Genomic DNA, 21,420 nt, shown 5'->3' with positions numbered 1-21,420 from the left:
CCTGGCATAATGCACCCCCCCCCCCCCCCCCTCAGCCGCAAGTTTTAATGGCATATAAAAGCCTCGGCCTCATCTTTTATTCAGCAGAAGAGAGAGACTGCCAGGTGAACACATACGTCCCAGGAGGACGCAGAAACACAGAGCTGTAGATATGTGTGCGTGCACGTGTGTTTCAGAACCTGCATGGAAAGCAAATACACACACAGCTCCTGGTGGTGTGTGAACTCAAGGAGGCACTTTATGGGAGTTTACTGAAGTCCACATGGGAGCAAGGTGTATTGGTACCTTGGATGCAGTCTTATATAACATCGAGATGTAATGATATTTTGGTCCTAAACCCGCATAGCAACACACGGTAAGAATGAGCGCACGTCCACGGATGGGTGCATGTGCTCATTTAGGCCCATGTCCTTTGTGGGCAAGCTCCCAGACATATGCAAAGTGCTGCAGTGCCCACACTCCCAAATATATACACACACACACACTTGAGGGCATTTTGAGTGTGTGTAAGCGACTGTTCCATATGCATGTGGCTGTTTTGGCCCCCCTTCCCTGGGGCAGGACCTCGGGGCTCTGCTAGAGTGCAGGGTGGTGGGGCAAGAGTCCACTTCAGGCCGAGTGCGTGTTTATGTGCAAGTATCCAGCAGTCCAAGGTAGAGAGAGGGGTGTCCATTAGCATTTTGTGTGTGTGTGTGTGTGTGAACTGAAGGAGTGACAGAAAGTATGTGCCAGCTCATTTCTTAGAGCCATATTTTAGCCGTGGGTTCACGGCTCCAGGCCTGTGCATAAAAGTGAATGGAGCAAAGTGCTGCCAAAACATCAAGGTCTGTTTTTATAAACTGTAGGAAACTAATCTTATACTCGACTGTTTATCCAATTGTCAAAAATATTCTTATTTGCAGGACCAAACATTTATTTGATAAGTCAGAGAAAACCAATGTTATTTTCTATGATTCAATTAAAGTCATAAAAAAGGAGCTGCAAGTAGTTCTGGGACTCTTGATATTCCCTCATGTGTGTCGTAGGTCCTTAACTTAATTAATTTGTTTCTTAAAGTCCTAAATGTAACTTTATGAAACGTGCAGAGACCCTGAAAGATGATATTAATGACTTTGTGTGTGTGTTGCAGGTGTAATGGAGGTGCTGAAGGGGATGCAGGAACTCGGCGTGACCCCGGACTCTGAGACCATGTCCATCTACATCCTCCCTGCCTTCCCCAGCACAGAGGCCGCGCGACAGGCCATCACGGTAACGTGTTTGAATGTAATCAGATTGTTTTTTTTAAATGTATTTATTTATCATTACAGTGATTTTTTTGTTTTATTACATTTAGGAAGCTGGCATCTCTCTGGACTCTGACAACTTCTTGTCTTTAGAGGTCCGCTCCTTGGCAGTGAGCGACTTGGCAAAACTCTACACCCAATGTAAGCACACACACACACACACACACACGCACACACACACACCACTGCATCTCAAGCTCCCATCATTATAAAAATCGCTGCTATGCCTGCGGGCTAATTGGGCCAGCGTCAACACACACAGAAGAATTTTCAGCTTTTCTTCATTTCCCCTCTCACCCGTCTGTGCTCATCAGGCCTTTTAAGAGATTGGTCTGTGTGAATATGTAAAGAGCGAGAAACGAGAGGTGCCTGAACCGGCAGAGGGATGGGATCAAGAAGTATCTTTAATAATGGATGATTCTTCTTGTTTTCTGTCTTTCATCTCGTTTTAGTCTCAAACATCCAGCTTTGGTTTCCACATACATTGGTCTCCTTCGTCTTTATGTATTTCAGTGTCCCTTATGGATTTCTTCTCCTTGCTATACAGTATCACTAGAAACACAGAAAGCTTCCTTCGAAATGTTTATCAAGCAAGGAAATTCCAGACCTTCGCTGCTTTCAGCTTTATAAATTGAAAGAATTCACAGCTTCGCTTCGGTTATAAATCATTTTAAATTGAACACGTTTGGCTTTTCAGACTTTTTCTCGAATAAGTAATTTAAAGTCGCGTCCTTGGACACTAGAACTGGAATTCTTTCACAATTAGTTTCTGGCCAGGGCCCACCATACGAGATATATATATATAAGAATTTGTAGAATTATCAATAATGAAAATTGTGTGCAGCCCTGGAAATCTTATGAACTTTATATTCTTGGCTTTTGCTGTTGAAACTGGCATTTCAGGGACCGGCTTGAATCCTGACTTGAAACACAACATTTGAAAAAGTGAATCAGAAACTACTTTTTTGAGCAAGAATTTTTTTGGTTAAATTATAAAGTAGCCAAAAATAGATGCCTAATATCATACTGGAAAAGTACCCAGAAATTGATTGTGTCAATATAGTGTGATGCTGGTTGTTGCAAAAAATTCGCTAGATAGAAGTAAAATCATTCCAGCTCAACGTTGCATACAACACGTATCAGCGTTTGCCAGGGAATTCACTCACTGTCTCTGTGGATGGTAACAACTTTATGGGCAATAGGATGACCACATGGTAAATATGACAGGCCGTCCCAGTCTGTGGTTAATGGGAAAAACTGCATATAATCCCATCATAAACCACATTGCTCAGGCCACAGGAAGGCAAGTTGTTTCAGTCTTTTCTCTTTCTTTGCCTGTAATCGTTTTTCTCTCCGTCTTCATTTCAGTGTCGGATCCCTCCTTCCCCCCGTTGGACCACAACAGTTTCCGCAACAGCCTCATCCTGGGCTTCAGAAAGTGAGTCAATTAGCCCGTAGTCTGCTCGTGTTCTCCATCATTTGATATTCCATATTTCTCCATATTTTGCCTCATAGCTCCTCACTGGCGTTTTCAGGGAGGCCTGTAGCACTATTGGAGGTCACCGCGGCATATGCTATGAATATGACATGTGCAGCATATCACACCATCTACAGTGTGGATGTGTATGGGCAGCTGTGGGGAAAACACTGCATCACACACACTGGCAGACTTACACACACTGGCAGACTTACACACACAAACACACACACACGGGTGCCTCATGCATATGGAGGCCTACATCCCTTAGCTCTCGCCCCAAAGCACCGTGGGAGATATGTAAATTAGCAGATGCCCACCACTGCCCCTTATACCCAGAACACACACACACACACACACACACACAAACACATACTCACACAGAGTTTGCCTTAGGACCACGGTCGGACCTGTGGGCTTTTGTTGAAATGGGTGTTTATGAATATTTACAGTTTAACACCACACGTCCACACAAAAACATTGTGGTCCCTGAGCGAAGCTGGAGGTGAGTCAAAGAGAAAAGTGCTGACCCGTCTGCAGGGATCGAGGCATTTCTTCCACTTGAAAACAAAAAACATGCTCTGTTTAGTTTAAACCTTGAACTTTTCAGTCGGTCCATGAATTCCATATCGTAGCTGTGGATGTTAAAAGTTGAACCAACATAACAGATGGAAAAAACCGAATGGGATGTTTTTTAAGAATTTATCCTGTCCTTTTTTTCTTATTAAATAAATAAAACTTGTAAGAATGTTCGTGTCCTGGGACATAGTTTTATAGTTAAAAAAAAAAATGGAGAATAAAGTTCTCTTAAGATTAGAAATCTGCTGTACATCGTTTATATTTCAAAGGAAAGATTGTTGTAACAGCAAAAGATGGTTTAACACAAATAACAACAAAAAACACAAATGTAGATTTTTCCAGTTTGTTTGTGCAGAAATTGGCAGATCCATCTTCTTTTGTCGAGTTTGGTTTATTTCAGTATATTCATTATTTGCTTTTCCACTTCCTCCATAAGCTTTGCACTCATTGCATTAACACACACACTCCTCTGACTGTTAGGTTGCCTGACAGGGTCATAATTGGTCTTGTCACTTGGGAGCTGTGTGTGTGTGTGTATGCGCGTGTGTGTTAAAGAGAGAGATTGCCGTGTCATTGCAATGCGGGACCTGCCCCTGTCAAAGACAAGGTCAGGGGATAATTTAATCATTAAAGACCTCTTCTTCTTCTTCTCCCTTTTCCTTTCATCTCCCCCTCTCTCCTCGTCTCCGCCAACTCGCTGACAACGCCAGAAATGTCACACACTGTCATCATTTAGCCTCAATGTGTGCGTGCGTGTGTGTGTGTGCGTGTGTGTGTGCGTGTGTGTCTTTTGTGAAGCCATCCCACTTGTCTCTTGTACTGTGGGATCGAGGGTGTCAAACTGAGAAATCTGATGCGTATACTTGCTGTATATTATTGTACTACCCTGTTAGTGCAGTAGCTACGTCATGTATATATGATGATGTATTATGAATTATTACTTGCCGTCAGAAAATGATATCTGAAATTATTTATCACAAATATTTTTGTTGTATTTAAAAATGTATATAGTATATTGTATCATAGAAAATGCACACAAAAAAATATTAACATCTGAAGAATGCCTGTTGCTTTTATTCAGACATTAAAATTACAATACAAGCAATTGACACTTAAAGTATGGTATAGTAAATATGTTTGAGAGGTTTCTAATTTTATTGGTATAACAAATAGAGAAAAGCATGAATGAGAAGAGTTAATCTGTTCTGGAAGTGTGTGGTGGACGCGTTTCTATAGCTTAGCTGTCAGAAGTGTAAACCCTGCTCTATGATGTGCTGCCTAGAAGCATAACGCTTATGAGCAGATTGCACATTAATGCTGACATGTTCCAGTGTTGTTGTTGTTGACCTGCTGTTGAGGCGAGTCCACTGGGTGCTCATGTCTTGTCCTCTACTGCCCCCTGCAGGTCTGATGATGTGGAGAGCATGGCGAAGGTAGGTCTTTGTGAAGCAATCGTACACCACTACTAAAAGATACAGGATTTTTCTTTGTGAAATTGTAACAGACTATACTTGAATACATTGTTTTTTTATATGATTGCTTATTCCTTGAAGCAAAAATAGCCAAGATAAACTAACACCATCTGCTGCGCACTGAGTTTCATTTAGTGAGAATAAACAATGTGTGACAATTACCATCTGCTGCTTTTTATCTAAATCTCCTTATGGCAGAGTGAGCGTTTAAATAAAGATATGATGTGGGCGGATATTCATCTGGATTCAATATGAACAGTTTTTTCCTCAACCCGGGTTCTGCTAAATGTAGTTTTAATTATTTAAAGAAAGAAATTTGTAAAACACAGTTAATAGAAAATAACACATTTCTCATAAAACATTTCTCATAGCCCTGTCTTGGATGTTATTCTGTCCTAAACCCACTACAGAATACAGTGGGAAAGTCCTTTTAAGTACTGTGTGTGTCTGTGTGTCTTTGCGTGTTAAATTGTTTGTCTTCTTTCCAGATCACAGAGCTGTTATTCAAAGACAAGCGCTTCAGCAAGGAAGGCACCAAGCCTGCTGGTAAGCAAAACCAGACACATCATATCTGTCAGTTTTCTAATATGCAAGAAGTGTGTGTTTGTATGGGTGTGATAAAGAGAAGGTGTGTTTTTGTGTATCTATCAGTCACATATCGGTATTCAAACTTGCAGACTGCAGAGAGTGCAGTCTGCAAGACACCTTTCTGCTATAATTCAGATGACAGGGCAGTCCTGTTTGTGTGTGTGTTTGTGTGTGTGTGTTTATGTTCAGTCTCATTAGCAGCATACTGCTGACCGGGTCGCTCCTCGTCATGAAGCCCGTGTGTGTTTATGTTGAGGTGTGTGTCGGTGTGTGGAAGTGAAAGACCTGTGCTCTCTCCGTCTGAGGAAAGCGAGCCTGGCTGCTGACACAGCGCTGACTGGTTAAAGTGTATTTGTGTGTGTGTGTGTGTCTGTGCAGGACAGCATCTCTGATCTGCCAGTGAGTGTGTGTGGAGTGTTAATGTCACTCTGTGTCTGTATGCGCGTCACAAAAAGTCCCCACTGCTGAAACTGGTGTGTGCTGGTGGGAGCGATGGAGACTGTTATCCATGTCACATCCTTTTAGATGACATCTGCGATTGTCTGTGTGTGTGTTTGTGTGCGGGAGTTGAAGTAAGGGGAGCCTGTCACTACCAGCCGTCGCACATTCACTCACACTCCAGCCGAAAGCAGCCTCTGTCAGCAAAAAAGAGACACAAGCACACACTCTGCAGAGGTTACAGGAAAATAGTATAAATGCACAAATGGATCCAGTGACTGACACAGTGGCAAATTAAATATATTCCCAAGACAACTCCTCACTCACTCTACCTCTCTCTCTCTCTACTCTTTTTCTCTCTGTGTGTGTTTTTGTCCCATCCAGAAGGGGCATCCTACTTCCTGTACAATCTGTTCGACACCAGGACAGAGGAGGAGCTGCAGGCACAGGAAGACAAACTGCGGAAATATTTAAATCAGCTTCAGGCTCAGGTACAAACACACAAACAGACACACACACTGAAAAGGTGACTGACAACTGTCACACACACACACACAAACGATACACCACTCGCACACAAAATTTATATCCAGTCCATTCATAACCTTCCCACGTTAAAGGAGCTTACACATGCTGATCTGAGACGATTTGCAGTTTGTAATCAGACGTGGATTATTCACAACACACACACACACACACACACACACACACACACACACACACACACACACACACACACACACACACACACACACACACACACACACACACACACACACACACACACACACACACACAAACAAACACAGATTAAATCGTGTTTTACACTCTTTGGTTAAAGGTCACGTCTTAACTGGCCATTTGGAGTTCAGTGAACCAGTTGCCTGCTCCGGTGTGGAACCTTCAAACCAGAACAGTCCCTTATGAAACTACATTAGAATTTCCTTGATTCAGATTTCAATACTGTTGACCTCAAAACACAAAGTTCGACCAGTTGAGCTCCAGCTGTTCTGATCGATGATCGTTGCTTTTTCACGATGCTGATTTTCTTCCTCTTGTCTCTTCTGTGCAGAATATAAAGATTTCACTGAACATCTTCAAAGGTATCAGGAACCTGCTGGAGTCCCATCATGTCCCAGAGCTCGTCAAGGTACAGAGCTCGATCCCCCCCCCCCCCCCCCCCCCCAAATCATTTATAGTCCAAATGTTTCGTAGAACAGCTTTAAGATCAGCCACTGGAGAAAATAATTAGCCAAACTCAACAGCCAAAGCTTTAATATGACAGACTGAGGGTGTATTCCTCATGCTTATGCTTTCTGTATGTATGTGTGTGTTCGTGTGTGTGTTTTAGGATGTGATCGCTCTGGTGGACCCCAGAGACAGAGCGTCCAGTGGCTCTGCGTCAGCTTCTCCCCGTTTTACTGTAAGTAGCACAGGTCAAATAAAAGATATTTACTTCTGATGTTCAGACACTATGTTTTGCTTGGGCTTGGGTTGTTATTTAGGGGCGGCTGTGGTTTAAGAGGTAAAGCTGGTCATCGTGTGTGTTTTGATGTGTGATGGAGCTGCACTCAGATGCACTGTATGAATGTGGGAATGGAAAAACTGTAGTGTGAAGTTCTCAAAGTGTTAATCAAGACTAGAAAAGCCCTATATACCATTTAATGATAATCGATAGAATGTGTTTGACCATGTCCACCTCTCTGTCTCCTTCAGGGAATCGAGGGTAAGGTTGTGGCGCTTGAGGCTAAATTAGCTGAACTGAAAGCACAGAACCAACCGTTGGGCCTCATTCTCAAACAGACCATCCAAGCTCTCTGTGCCGAGGAGGTAGGACTTGTTTGGATCGCTCCGTCTCACAAAAATCTCCTCTTCCCTCTTCAAACGAGTGGTTTCTCCTTCCTCTCGTTGACCAATGCAATGTGCCCGCTCTGTTGTCTGATCAGAACCTGCAGCGCGCCCTCGAGCTGAAGCAGCAGCACGAGGAGGAGCTGACGGCCGGCAGCTACGCCACCCTCATCAACCTGTGCTGCCGCCACGAAAATGTGGAGGAGGCGCTCAACCTAAAGATGGAACTGTGAGTGGAGCAGGAAACACGCACATGAAAACTCTTTGCACCCACACGGTGACACCGGGCCCACTAGCGGGACATTAAAGTTTAACTTGAGTGGTATTAGGGGAGACATTAATGCAGTGACCAGACCTTCTGTTAACTCGCTATAAAACAGGAAACCAACAGGAGAATGTACAATAGATGAGCTGCATTACTGTAAGTGGAATACATTAATCTAATCTCTGTCACCCTCCGTCTCCCTCGCTCTCGCTCTCTCTCTCTCTCTGTCTCTCTCTCTCTGTCTTCAGGAGTCGTAAGGACTCATCCATATCGCTGGATGCTGGTAAATACATTGCACTGGTCAAGCTGCTCTCCAAGGTGGACAGAGTGGAGGGTAAGTTACTGTCAGGCTGCAGCAAGTTCATATTTGTTTATTACTAGTGCAGTGTCAAACCTGGCTGTGGGTATCAGGCTGTTTGCTCGGCCTGTGGTGACGCTGGTTGCAGTTTTCTTTCTGAAACTGTAAAAGTGACCTCCAGTAGTTGAGCTGCAATGTAAATTAAAGACCTGCAGCTGAACTCAGAGCTGTTTATTCAAAGTTTGATGAAGCACATCTCAGTACGTAGAACCTTGAACTAGATTGTAACTGGAACTGGAGTTCTCCCAGTCGCTCTGCTGCAGAGCACTGGTCGACTGTTTAATCAGATTTCCGAATTGCACCATATTCGACACTGCACTTCCTTGGCCTCTTAACAATAAACATGGCAAGAGTGAAGTCAATAATATATGCATCACACAGAGAGACAGATTTCTGGAGTTATTAGATACTAGATAGATTCATCTTTATATCTTAAGATTATCTGGTAAAGTAAAGAAAATAAGTAACTTCTTCAATTTTCATGTCTGGTCCAAATCAACTGTCCAAGAACTAAGATTTTGCTTAAAGGATTGAAAGCAACTTACTTATTCAAATGATTCTTAATATCCTCTATTTGTTGAATTGACTTATCCCACTTGTGCGTAACTCCTCACAACTTTTCCCTCAGTAAGTCAGAGATCAGGCTTGAACTTAAAAAGTTTGTGTGTGTGTGTGTGGCCAACTCTGTCACAATCTCTCTCCCTCCCTCAAACCACATTAGCGAGCCATTTCCTGAATGCTACGGTGGGTTTCCTTCAGCCCATCGAAGACCCAATTACTATCAGATTTGCGACGCTGCTTTTTGCACACAATGACAGGCAAAATGTTTCCCTTGTCTGTCCTCGCCTCTCCTCTCCTCCCCTTCCTTCGCTCCCTCCGTCTCTCTACCTGACCCTCTCTCTCTCCCCCCCCGATCTGTCAACGAGTGTGTCATTCTCTCAACCCCCACCCCCCCCCCCCGCGGGCCCCACCCCTTGCACACATTGGCGTCAGGGAGATATGAGAGAGGGGGGAAAATTACAGGACTCTGTGTATTTTTCCAGAATTATTGAAATCCGCCTTGATGCTAATGGCAGATCATGTCTCCCGAAGTGCTTGAGCATTTCACACACACACACAAACACACACACGTACACACACATGCAGCGACGTGCAAATTTGCATGTGAATTCAAGCAAAAGGCATTTGGTGGTGTGTCCATCTGTGTGTGTGTGTGTGTATGGCTGTGTGTGTAGGCCTAACGCATTTGCCATTAGCCAGAGTGTGCATATGGAAGGGACGCTTGTCAGCCACATTAGCACACATGGCTAACCTTGATGTTAGCCTGTCCCCACCCAGACGCTGGTCCGCCCCGGCTCCCAGCACACACCAGGCCCAGCTGAAGATCATGTTTCCTGGCATCTTGCCTGATTTCTCGCCCTCTCCTAATGGCTTTGTTGTTTTCGAAGCATCTCCTCCCACCTCGCCGGGCAACTTTACTTCATTTCCTCCTTGTGAATTTATCCTGAAGTTACCTTTCTTCCACCTTTTTGGTCTATAACTTTTCTTTTATAATGACTCTCTCACCTTCTTAACAACTAATTATGGGTCCACCCAGTCTGGTGAATGTGGCATCTCCGGAACGCCATGTTTACATTTGGCACAACTGAATGAACTAGATATTTCTATAAAGGCTCTATAGACAATATTATTACGTCACATTTGTATATCAAGTGCATCCTGTCACCCAGTGAGCCTGCCATAGTATCAACATGGACTTCAGGACTTTACCTCCCTACCTTTACTTCTCTCACTCCATTATTTTAAATACTACTCTCCTCTATCAGTGACCTACCCTTGCCTCTCTGCCTCCCTCTGTCCATCCTCCCACTTTGGTAAATACAACTTGTTCTGGCTTCAGGTGGTCAAGGTGTGTGCGCGTGTGTGTGTGTGTGTCTTTTGGGAAAAAGAGACATCACTAGCAGTCAAGTCATTGAACATTAGATGAACCATCGGGCTGTGTGATGTTTGTTTACCTGGCCTGTCTGCCTCCTCGTCTCTCTGGGTGTGTGTGTGTGTGAGTGTGTGTGGGGGGGGGGTGTCTGGCTTGCTTTGCTGGCTACGATGCTCGACTGAGCTGATGGATATGCATACTGGCTAAACGGACGGATAAAAGGAGAGATGGAGGGGGAAATGTGGGGATGGTGGACGGAGGGACGTTAGCTAGTCGAGCTCCATTTGGGCAGATCATCTCCAAGCCACTGGTCTCAGTGATTAACGGGTCTGTCAGAGAGTGATGGAGAGAGGTGGGGATAGACGGGGCTGGGGGTAGAGAGGAAGAGAGACCCATTAGGAGCACGAGAATTAGTTTTTCATTTTTATCAGATCAGCTCTTTAAAGGAAAGTTGTTAAATCTTGATCCTGCATTTTAGGTCGAGCTGGTTTGTGCTGTTCACAGTTACGTTTGTTATTGTCCAATTTAGGTTTAGTCTCTCCTCCATTCAGATACACACTTAATTGAAGCTCAATTAAGAGACACCTCGCCTGTATTGGCCCCTGTTGTTGAATTGAGACATGGATTTTTAAGTCAGGTCTGAAAGCAGCTTAAGTTCACTCTTTGCTCCAATCCTATTGTGAAATGGCTACAAAATGTTGGGGATTTCGCCTGAAATTCCAATATGGTGCTCGATTAACATTCATAATCTCGATTTTGTAGTTTTCAGGCTGTTTCTGTTGAACGATGGACTAAATAACAACAGAGTAGAGGGTTGAGAGAGGAGCAGCCACTGATTTCCTGAATGTACACTCTCCAAGTTCCTGTTTCTACCTTCTCCACACGTCAAACCTTTATATAGCAAACCAAACCTTTTCCTCTGACAAGCTCCATTCCCCTGTCATTGTCCTCCCTCTAATTCTGTGTCTCCTCCATTGCCAGTTACCCTTACTCCATCCTTTCCTCCTCTATTTTCCCCTGTCCCATCTGTGACAGCGGTTCTCATCGCCATAACAATTGGCAGAGAGAGACTGAAATTAGGATGCCAAAGCACTCACCAGTGGCCCCGTCCCTCACCCCCCAAGTGTGTGTGTCTGTGTACATGTGTGTTCCCAGTAGAGAATGACACCCCTCATTATAGGTTTTGTTATATTACCAGTTACTTACGAGTTGTGCAGAAATACTTTTCTGCATTTTTATCTGTGTTTGCTACAGTTTTCACCGACATAAGGATCTAGGATTTTTCTCGAGTGAATTTTAGGCGAGGTGCCATTATTGGGTGCAGTTGGCGAAATGACTTCATACACATTATTCTAATGTATTCAGTTTCTCTGCATCTCTCCATCTCCACCTTCCCTCTCGGTCATGCTGTATAGATTAGTATCTGTGGTGGAGAGCGGCTGTATCGCTGTCAGGCCATTAGGAGCTGTCTAAATAGACAGTAAACGCATCTTAATTAGCTTACGATTACACACACGCATACATACACCGACACACACGCGCACTCATACACTCCCTTTTCACCATTTAGCCCCCGGTGTTGGCCAGATGGGCGCGTGGCCCAGTAAAAAGCCCTCCATTACTGGCTGGACTTGACCAAACTGATCCACCCCTCAGCCCGCTTACCGGGGTGTCACCGGGGCTGCTGCGGGCCCCTGTTGCCACATACCTATAATTTAGCCCCCCAAGTGCTTTCCACATGGCCACGGCAAAAAGCCGGCCTCCATTGTAGGGGTCTGGTAATTGTAGTCTCGTTTAGAAAACCGCAAGTAGCAATTAGCGCAGAGTTGGCATTATACGGGGTTGGAATTGCATCCCCGCTGGGCGCAAAATGCTGTTTTAATATGGGTTTGTTTTCCCCACATGGAATTAGCTAAAGGGGCTTTTTATCATATTCACACACGCTCTGCCCACCTCTCGCTTTCTCTCTGCATTATCTCTCTTTCCCCTTCTCTTTCCGTCTTTTTCATTTGTTCTTTTGTCTTTACCTCTGAATTCCTCCCACCATCCCTTGTGTGTTGCTATTGATTGAACGTGATCTTACCAAAGCATCAGACATGTTGAGCAGCTATAGGAAGAAGTGTTTCTGATGTTATCATCTCTTCACGATGATGAAGCCTGTTCTGTATTTCTCTTTCGCCCTCTCAGAGGCTGTGGACATCCTGAAGGAGATGAAGGAGAAGGATGTGGCGATAAACGACGCCAACGTCAGCATGCTCTTCTACGCGTTGAACAGCTTAGTGACCAAAGGTGCCGCCCCCATCCGACGGCTGCAGGACACCATCTTCACCCTCGGTCTGGCCAAGCCCACCGCCAATCTCTGCTCACCCCTGATTTCTGCCTATCTGGAGAGGTACTAAAATCACACGTGCACTGATTTCTACATCATATACTCACTGATTCAATGTGTTATGATATTTTTTATTATTATTTATTTATTCTCTCATTGTATATTTTACCGTGTGAAGTTCTCCCCTCACCAGAGAACAAGCTCACTTTTGTTGTCATATTGTCGTCTTCATCTGCCAAACCCGGTTGCCAGGTGTGTGTATGTCTGTATCGCAATGAGTCACTCATCCCTCCCTATGATCATAGCTGAGGTCACATTCTGGGTCAGCGATTCAGACAGAGAGAGGATGCGGAAATTGTTCATTTATGTGTGTGTGTTTGTGTGTTAGATTGGCTGTTTGTGCGTGTGTGATATTGTGCGAGGGCATTGCTGGAGCCAGTTTTTTCATTTTTTTTGTTTGAAGATTCACCAGCTGCACCCTCTCCCATGAGCCCCCCCCACCCTTGATCTCCTGAAACACCCACTACTTTACTCCTTAGGTGTGTGTGTGTGTGTGTGTGTGTGTGTGTGTGTGTGTGTTTGCATGAGAGATGGCCATCAAAGCTTCCTCCCATAATGCAAATATGCAAATGTTTTACAAAACACTGGCTATGGGATCACAAGTATTACCCAACCCCACAAATCCATTCTGTGTGTGTGTGTGTGTTTACGTTCCCATGTTTTATTTGTCAGAGCAGCTTTTAAGTAGATCAACTCATTAGCATGTTAATTATGTACAGAGCACTAATTGCTGGATTTAACACAGAGACGCAGTGCGCCGTTTGGGGCCCTGTGCCACACACACACACACACACACACACACACACACACACACACGCCCTGCACATGCTTTCATACACACTGTGTAACTGTAGTGTAAGTGCTGCTGCAGAGGTAGACCTCTACAAATGAAGCTTGTGCGAACACACACAGGCTCAGATGCTCACACTCACTGGTGCTCCCCCGCCGCTATTTGTTTTGCTGTACGTCTGCGCTCTGGCACAAACCCAGTTTCCAGGTTCACTCGTTAATCACTGCCTCGGTGAGATTAGCAGGCTAATTTACTTCTGGGTCATCAACAGCAGGCGAACACACAAACGCACACATCAGCGTACCGGCGCCCTGCTCACAAATCAAGTGCCAGTTTCACTTCCTTCAAATGATACAGCAGTGAACGCACACTAATGTACACAAGTAAACAGGCTAGAATTCTACCACAATCTGTCTTTTGTAATCAGGGCAACAAAAGACAGATTATTATTGTAAAAATACAATAATTGAGCTGCAGGCCTCACTCCTCAGAACCCTGAAGCTTCACAAAGAGCTAATCGCCCAAAGTTCACTGAAGCTCGACCCTGTACACAGAATCGGGAACTGGAGAATCAGCTGTTTTCATGAAAGCACCAATGTTTTGATCAACAAAGTTTAAGAATATCGAATGTACCATTTGTCCGACTCGCACCACATCCAAGACTACACTTCCTTGTGCCCTTAACAATACACCTGCCAACTGTGAGGCTGATAAGATGAGTGTTTCTTGAGGTATAAGAGCCACATTTACACCGATAGAGATTCCTAGAACCTGAATGTTAAAAGGCTTTGTGTTGAATAATAATTTGTATAATTGACTGTGGTGAACATGCATAAAAGAATATAAACCAGATATAACCTGTAACAGTGGTTCAGCTCTGAGCAGGTTTGAATACCACATCCCTTGACCTTTGAACTCCAGTTGAATCCACCTCCTCTCTATCTCTCTCTCTCTCTCTCCTCCTCATTTCCTTTTCTTTGAACTTTATCCGTTCGTCTCCACTTCTCCATTCCGTCAGTCAGCAGTCAGACCGGCAGTTGGGAGGAGGGACGGAAGGGGACGTGATGATAAAAGAGGACTAAGCAGGCATCATCCCCGCCGGCACCCGTCTCATCGCTGCGTCAGCGCTAATGACTTAATGAACACTTCTCTGGCAGATTAGCCGCTGACAGCCCATCATACGCGCCGCCCCGTTAGCCTTCACGCCCGTTCCGCTCAGCATTGTACGTGCTGAGCGGCTACTGCGTTAGCTAGCTGAGATTGCCACGTCCTCATGGAAGTGATTAGCGTCAGAAAATGCTAATGAGTCCAGCTAAATGAAGAACTGGCAGGACATGTATGATAAGACAGTGTCGATGGAAGAAGAGGAGGAGGAGAGAGAGATGAGAGCTTAGAGGAAAAAATAACTTGTTTTCTGTTATTCCGTTATTCAACCTTATCTAAAATCTATACTCGATACTAATCGGTATCTTGTATATTAACAATGACTGTTGACTATCATGGTTTTTCAGAAACGGAGGATTTAGAATTGATATTTCACTTCTTCCCTCTTAGCTCATTGTTTTGGGTTTTTTACCCTTGTTTTTCAGCTGAACTGATTTTAGCTGTACACTGCCTGACAAGCAGTAAATGGCAGATAGGCTGTTTGCATAAAGATAATAAAGAATATTAAACATTTAGCAACAAAAGGCCTTATCTGTTTCCTGGGATGGAGGCTAAAGGGGTTGACTATACTTTCCGCGTTCCTAAAATCAGGATTTGCGATCGAACCTGATCCCACGTTCCATCCCAGGATCATACCTGGAGCATGTCCACACGTTCAGTTAGCACTGTCATAGATTTTAGGCTGCACGTGGACATAGTGGCTCCATGCAAACGATAGCAGATATAAATTTATATTTTCAGTGGTTGCAACTACTGAAGGCAACTGATAGCGGAGATATTTTCAGCCCTGACATAACAATGCATCAATTGTGTCGAATAGTGTGTTGTCAGCCTGTTTGAATGCCCCTGAGTGGCAAACCTAATGACGGAGTAGGTGCGACTGTGTGGGTGTTGATGTGAACACTAGAACCATTCTTCAGCACATGTAACAGTGGGCTAGTGGTGTCATGATCACGCTCTCATTTGCGTTTTGAGACACACAGACAGACCTCGTCCTCCGCCCCCCCAGCTCGAGGACAGTGGCTTGATAACAGGCCTGCCGATCTCCTCCGAACAAAAGAAGGGGACGGAGTGGGAGAAAGGGTGGGGGGCGGGGGGAGTGAGATGAGCCAAAATGAGCTTCCTTGTCTAATCCTTCAGGTTTCCACCGAGCAAAGCGCTTGTTATTTTTTCAGGGATTAATTGGCTGGAAAGTGGCTGACATGCAAAGTTGGGGACATTAACAGGGCTCCGCGCCGCAGTAAATGGCAACGCAAAGTGACAGTTAAATTGTACCTAGGGGAAATTATCCATCTTTCGACATCCTTAGCTCTTTTTTTGGGGTGGATCGGCGGGCGGAGGGAGGGAGGGAGGGTGGGGGAGGGGGTGTAATTGCAAAGCCAGGCCCTTTTCTTTTTTTTTGCCAAGAGTGATGGGGTGTTTTAGTAAGATGTCTCATCAGGAAGGAGGGATTATAAGTAGTTGTGGAAGAGCTTGATGGAAGAATGAATGAGGTGGACTGATAGAATGTGGAGGAGGAGTTATGAAACATCCATCTATCTATGACTTGGCTACAATGAGCTGAAATGGGTCTCGTGTAAAACTCTGTGTTTAAAGCAACACACAATATGAGTCACATTGGTTTAATTAAAAATAGCGTTTGTCTAATTTTGGTAGTAAATGGCCTCCCGCCGTGTGTCTGCACTCTTTCCCTCTGTCGCTCCTCTGAGTCGCTCAATCCGACTGTTGTGCGGTTGAACAGCCTCTTGACTGGCGCTGCTGAATAATGTTGTCCCTCTTCAATTCAATTAGCGGACCTCTTTACCTTCCAACCCTAATCACTCCATCTCTCATCCCTCCATCGCTCTCCCCGGCTTCTGCCAAACCCAAGGTCACTTCATTTCCTTTATTTTTTATCCGGCGGCAAGTTGTCCCTTTTTTTTGGGGGGCACATTTCTCTGATCAGCTCTTCTAATTGATTAGAGGAGAAAACACTTGAGAAATTACACGTGTTCGCTCGCTCACTGTCCCTATCACGCTCCGTCTCTCTGTCTCTTTCTGGCTCACTTGCTCTGCCCCCTTCCTCCCCCACGGGTGCCCTATCTGCTTTGACCTCTGCGTGATTGACATGGTAATTACCCAATCAACAGATTGATGGCAGCGCTGTCACAATAGAGGGGATTGAAGTGGTCTGTCTTCCTCCCCCTTCTCGCAGCTTCACGTTCTTTTGCTTCTTCTCCCCCCATCTCCGTTTCTCCACTTCTCTCGTTATCACTCCATCAGGTGCACTCATCCTCTCACCACGCGCTGTTTTGTTTGTTCATCCGCCCGCGAGGGATGGACTGTGTGCGGATTGAGGGGGGGGTAGACTAAGCAAGAGAAGCATGACATGAGACGAGCTGGTGGTGGTAGGGGGGTCTTAATGTTGTTGCCATATTTCTGCTAAATTGCTCAGCTGGGGGGCAAGGTCGTCGGGGGGGAGTGGAAGCTGACAGCATGGAATCAAAAAGCAAGATGTAGGGGCGAGAAAGAGAAGAAAGAAAGGAAGGAAGGAGGAGATTGGGAAGAACAGGGAAATGAGAAGAAGAGGAAATTAGGGTTAAAGGGAGTCGGAGAGGACAAAAGAGGAGAAAGAGAAGTTGGGAGACGCGAGGGGAGCTGAGGGTAAAGATCAGTCGAGTCCTTTGATCGGTTGCATGTCTTCCTCTCTAAAAGCCTGTCCAGAGGGACATTAGCCCCTCACAGAAAGGTGCGCTTGATTGTGTGAGAATGATGTATTGGGGCCAAAAGGCCTCATCACCCACAGTTGAGCTGTCATGAATTCAAAGGTCTGTATTGTTGCGGTGGGTCGTAGTCCTTGAATGGGAGGTCACAAGGTTAACACCCCTGATACACTCTCTATTCTCTCCTGACACAATCGCGTACATGACTGATTGCACAGACCTGACATCTAACTCACTCTCCATTCTCCCTCTCTCCCTCTCTTTGTGTGTGTGTGTGTGTGTGTGTGTGTGTGTGTGTGTGTGTGTGTGTGTGTGTGTGTGTGTGTGTGTGTGTGTGTGTGTGTGTGTGTGTGTGTGTGTGTGTGTGTGTGTGTGTGTGTGTGTGTGTGTGTGTGTGTGTGTGTGTGTGTGTGTGTACACCTGCAGTAAGGACCTGCCCGGAGCTCTGGAGGCAGCGCTGGAGTTTCAGAAGCTCTACAATCAGCTGCCCCGCATTCACGACATCCTCGTGGCTCTGGTGGAGAAAGGCGACACCGAGCTCCTGCAGAAAGGTGAACCATGTTGTCATACACAATGTTCTTCTGTTGCATCGATTAAGTGATCATTAACTTCCCTTGTGTTCTAAGCAAGCCGAGCATCTGCTGATTCCAGCCCCTCAAGCGTTAAGACTTTTCCAGATATTCTCAGATTTAAGTTAGAGCCGCTTTCAGACATGCACTGAACTCCGTATTGTCGTTAACATATTCGTATTAACAGATAATGAAAGGAATCATTAGTTGCTGCTCTTCATCCATCGGTTGGTTTCATTCACAGCCTTTTTCCAAAAATAAATAAACAAAGCTCTTCCTGGATCCCCACTTCACCCAGATCTCTTTATGGAATTAAGTATTTTGGAGGCATCGTATGCTTTTCATTAGAAAGTTCACAATGGAGAGAAGACAGAAAATTATGGCTGGATTTGAACTGAGGATGTTGTGGTTCATGGTACGCACCACTAGGCTGCCCCATCTCACCTCATAAATCCTTAGTGTCCAAACAGCCTCATTTTGTGTGTTTCGTGATTGGCGTTACCTTTTTATTATTAATTTATGTGAGTGTGCGCCCGTGTGCGTAACAATCCTAAGAATATAAGAGGCCCAGAGAGTGAGGGAGGTTCAGACCCGGGTCGCGGTGAAGCCTGTCAGCGGCTCACGTTTTGAACAGTCTCCCCGTGTGTCGACAGGGGGCGAGGTGAAAAGTTCAAGTTCAGAGTGCCACCGGGCCAAGTGGCTCTCGAGTGTGTTAAAGTTCCAACGGTAAAGTGGAGCGCCTCTCCACCTACTCCCCCATCCCACCCCCCGCCCAACAAGAGGTGACGGAGTCGGTCGCTGCACCTTCAAAACAAAAGGCTGAATGTTGACTCAAATATCTCCGTCTCCTACTCCTTCATGTTCAGACGGGAGGAGTTACAACACAAACCTTAAGTCACGCTCCGTCTGACAGCATTCAACACCTCGAGCTCTGCAGCCTGCTAACACCTCGGCTCTCTCCTGTGGACCCCATGCTGCTGCTGCAGTGCTCGGATAGTGTGAAAACTCACCTGGAAACACGCCATCTGAATTAAAATGATAAAAACCTGCAGCCTTCCAACAGCCTGACCTTCAGAGGTCTGAAACACTAAAAGCACGAGGCGGAGCGCCAAAAGCTCTCGACTCATGCGTTCGACCTTGATTTGAGTTCAAGCATCAACAAAAAATAAAATGTAGGGTTTTTGTGAGTTTCTTTTTTTTTTTGGCAACAGCAGAAACCAGTGAACAATTTGAAAAAGGCCACCAAAACCACTTAAAACCTGGAACGTGAGAAAGAGGTAACCAATATTAATCGGTGGTGTTAATGAGCTGATGGGACTCATTCTCCGACCAAAGCTTCAAACTAGGACGTGCACGAAAGTAATAAATCTAAATTTAGTGTGTAAACTCGTAGATCTTGACCCACAAACCCAAATGTCACCGCAGTTTTCCTGCTGTTGACTTTCTGTTGTCCTGGTCTACTTTCCACTTCCAACTGAAAGTTTGCAGTGTGTGTGTGTCTGTGTGTGTCTGTGTGGGTCTGTGTGTGTCATACCTGTCCTGAAGCTGCTGCACAGAGATAATTCTAAATGCTGAGCACAGCAGTTTAGCAAGTTCACCAGTGGAGCTTAGACTTTCATTCGGGATTTGCGTGTGTGTGTGTTTGACATGATACGGCTTCCCTGTGCCTGGGACACTGTGCCAAATAAGGGAATCAGAAGGAAGGATGAAGTGTGTGGTGGGTTTGTTCACCTTGCAGTTATTTTCATTCACGACCTCTCTGTCTCCGCCCGTCTTTCTCCTCAGCCATGGACTTTGTGAGTCAGGAGCGAGGGGAGATGAATATGCTGTACGATCTGTTCTTTGCCTTCCTGCAGACGGGCCGGTTCCGGGAGGCTCGTAAGATCATCGAGGTAAACACACACACACACACACACACACACACACACACACACTACTGATTATAAAACCCATCAATTAAATGAAGGAGCTCTTTTATTAATCCCATGTGTCTGATTTTATTTGATCAGTTTCAACAGATCACTCTAGTAAGCAAATGTTGCTGCTGTGTGATGTTTCCAATAATAACCCATCTTAATTTATATTGTTTACATCATGAAAATACGTTTAGATGATGATAATAGGAGGAGACTTGCTTTTTTCTGGGCCCTAGGTTTGAACTGCATGTCTTCCATGTTTTCTGGAAGTTGCTACACTTCACTAACTGTGGAAAAGTGAAAACTAGTTCAATAAAAATCTGCCCGACTGTCCCGAGCCACAGAGGCCGCGCAGTCCTTTTGTCATCGTAGTTCATCTGACCTGGATATTTTATGAATATTTATATATTTGTCATCTTAAGTCCTGCTGTAAAACCCTGTAGCTTAGTGTGAGGGGAAAAATAGAGGAGGCAAAGCAGGCAGATAAGAAGCGATTTTCACGTGGATCAGACGGATAGGCGGTCGGGGCCTGGATAGCACGACAGAGAGATTGACGATTAAATGAATAGAGGGATGAGCCTGACATCAGAGGACGGGAACAAGGCCGTTATGTTTTCTGATCAGGATGAGAACAAAACGGAAGAAGAAAAAAAACCTCCACTCCCTCTCTCTGAGTCTCTCTCTTGTCCCGTTGGGCATTAAAAGAGGGATTTGTTCCCGCTTGAGGATTTTCCAACCCTCTTAAATATTACTGACATGTTGTTATTGTGACTCTCATTCCGCTCCTGTTGGATTTTACAGCTGTTATCCTACTTAGGACAAAGAGTCAGCTACACGCTCGTGCTGCTGTGTGAGATTGGTGATTCCTCGTAAATGGACAACTAATGTACATGTTGACGTGGTGTCAATGGGAGATGAAGGTGATTGTGGAAAAAAAAGCTAAACTCCATGTTGGTGAGTTTGGAGGGATTGACTGGGACACAGTGGGATTAAACCATTAGATCCTTAGATGTCCCAATATTGGTCAGGTTATCTGCTCTCTCTTTCCACATGTATTGAATGTTCACTTGATATTCGTCTCAGGTGTGTTATTATGGATGGGAATTATTGCCCGTGTCAGGAAAGAACCCATTTCATTTTGTTCCAAAGAAATTAGCAGATCCAGGATATTTTCTCTGCAGATTCCTTATATTTGGATCAGCTGGAAACTGGGGGACAGATTAGAATATGGCGATCCACCACAGCTGGATAGATAAATAGATACTTTATTGATCCTGAGGGAAATTTAGGAAGTTAAGATGAATAATGGTAAATGTTTTTTTTCCTTTTCTTAAATTGTAGCCTTGAAACGAGAGACGAGGAACTATTTTTCAAGTTGAAACAGTAAAAAGTCTCTCGCTTTAACTGTTGGTTGCCCACTTAAGAAAGTTAACTGTCTCTTATTACACTTGCGTGACGAGGGCTACACATTGGCTCAGGTGATATAACTACAATAGAATCATATCTATCACTCAGATATGCAAACACACAAACGCTGCGTTCCCCCCTGTGAGAGCGTCAAGTGGCCGTCCAGAGTGGTGTCTCTCTTTAGGCTGTGTTTGGTATAATTGGCAGCTGATTAATCACAGCTAATTAAATGTAATGATAGA

At 44.8% G+C, this 21,420-nt stretch overlaps 1 protein-coding gene across 1 annotated transcript in view; it reads left to right on the top strand.

Moving 5' to 3' along the window:
* lrpprc (leucine-rich pentatricopeptide repeat containing) overlaps window positions 1-21,420 on the top strand; it is a 48,178-nt gene that overhangs the window by 8,937 nt on the left and 17,821 nt on the right. The window contains exons 12-25 of the mRNA XM_053436945.1: window positions 1,130-1,248; window positions 1,334-1,424; window positions 2,652-2,721; window positions 4,745-4,772; window positions 5,300-5,357; window positions 6,222-6,328; window positions 6,910-6,987; window positions 7,189-7,260; window positions 7,554-7,667; window positions 7,784-7,914; window positions 8,199-8,284; window positions 12,429-12,633; window positions 17,713-17,837; window positions 19,641-19,747. Coding sequence (XP_053292920.1) covers window positions 1,130-1,248; window positions 1,334-1,424; window positions 2,652-2,721; window positions 4,745-4,772; window positions 5,300-5,357; window positions 6,222-6,328; window positions 6,910-6,987; window positions 7,189-7,260; window positions 7,554-7,667; window positions 7,784-7,914; window positions 8,199-8,284; window positions 12,429-12,633; window positions 17,713-17,837; window positions 19,641-19,747 — 1,391 coding nt within the window. The remainder of the gene's footprint in view (window positions 1-1,129; window positions 1,249-1,333; window positions 1,425-2,651; window positions 2,722-4,744; window positions 4,773-5,299; window positions 5,358-6,221; window positions 6,329-6,909; window positions 6,988-7,188; window positions 7,261-7,553; window positions 7,668-7,783; window positions 7,915-8,198; window positions 8,285-12,428; window positions 12,634-17,712; window positions 17,838-19,640; window positions 19,748-21,420) is intronic.

The sequence above is a fragment of the Pleuronectes platessa genome, chromosome 12 (assembly GCF_947347685.1).
Source record: "Pleuronectes platessa chromosome 12, fPlePla1.1, whole genome shotgun sequence".
Classification (NCBI taxonomy): Eukaryota; Metazoa; Chordata; class Actinopteri; order Pleuronectiformes; family Pleuronectidae; genus Pleuronectes; species Pleuronectes platessa.
The sequence above is the reverse complement of the archived record's forward strand: the minus strand, read 5'-3'. Positions and strand labels throughout refer to the sequence as shown.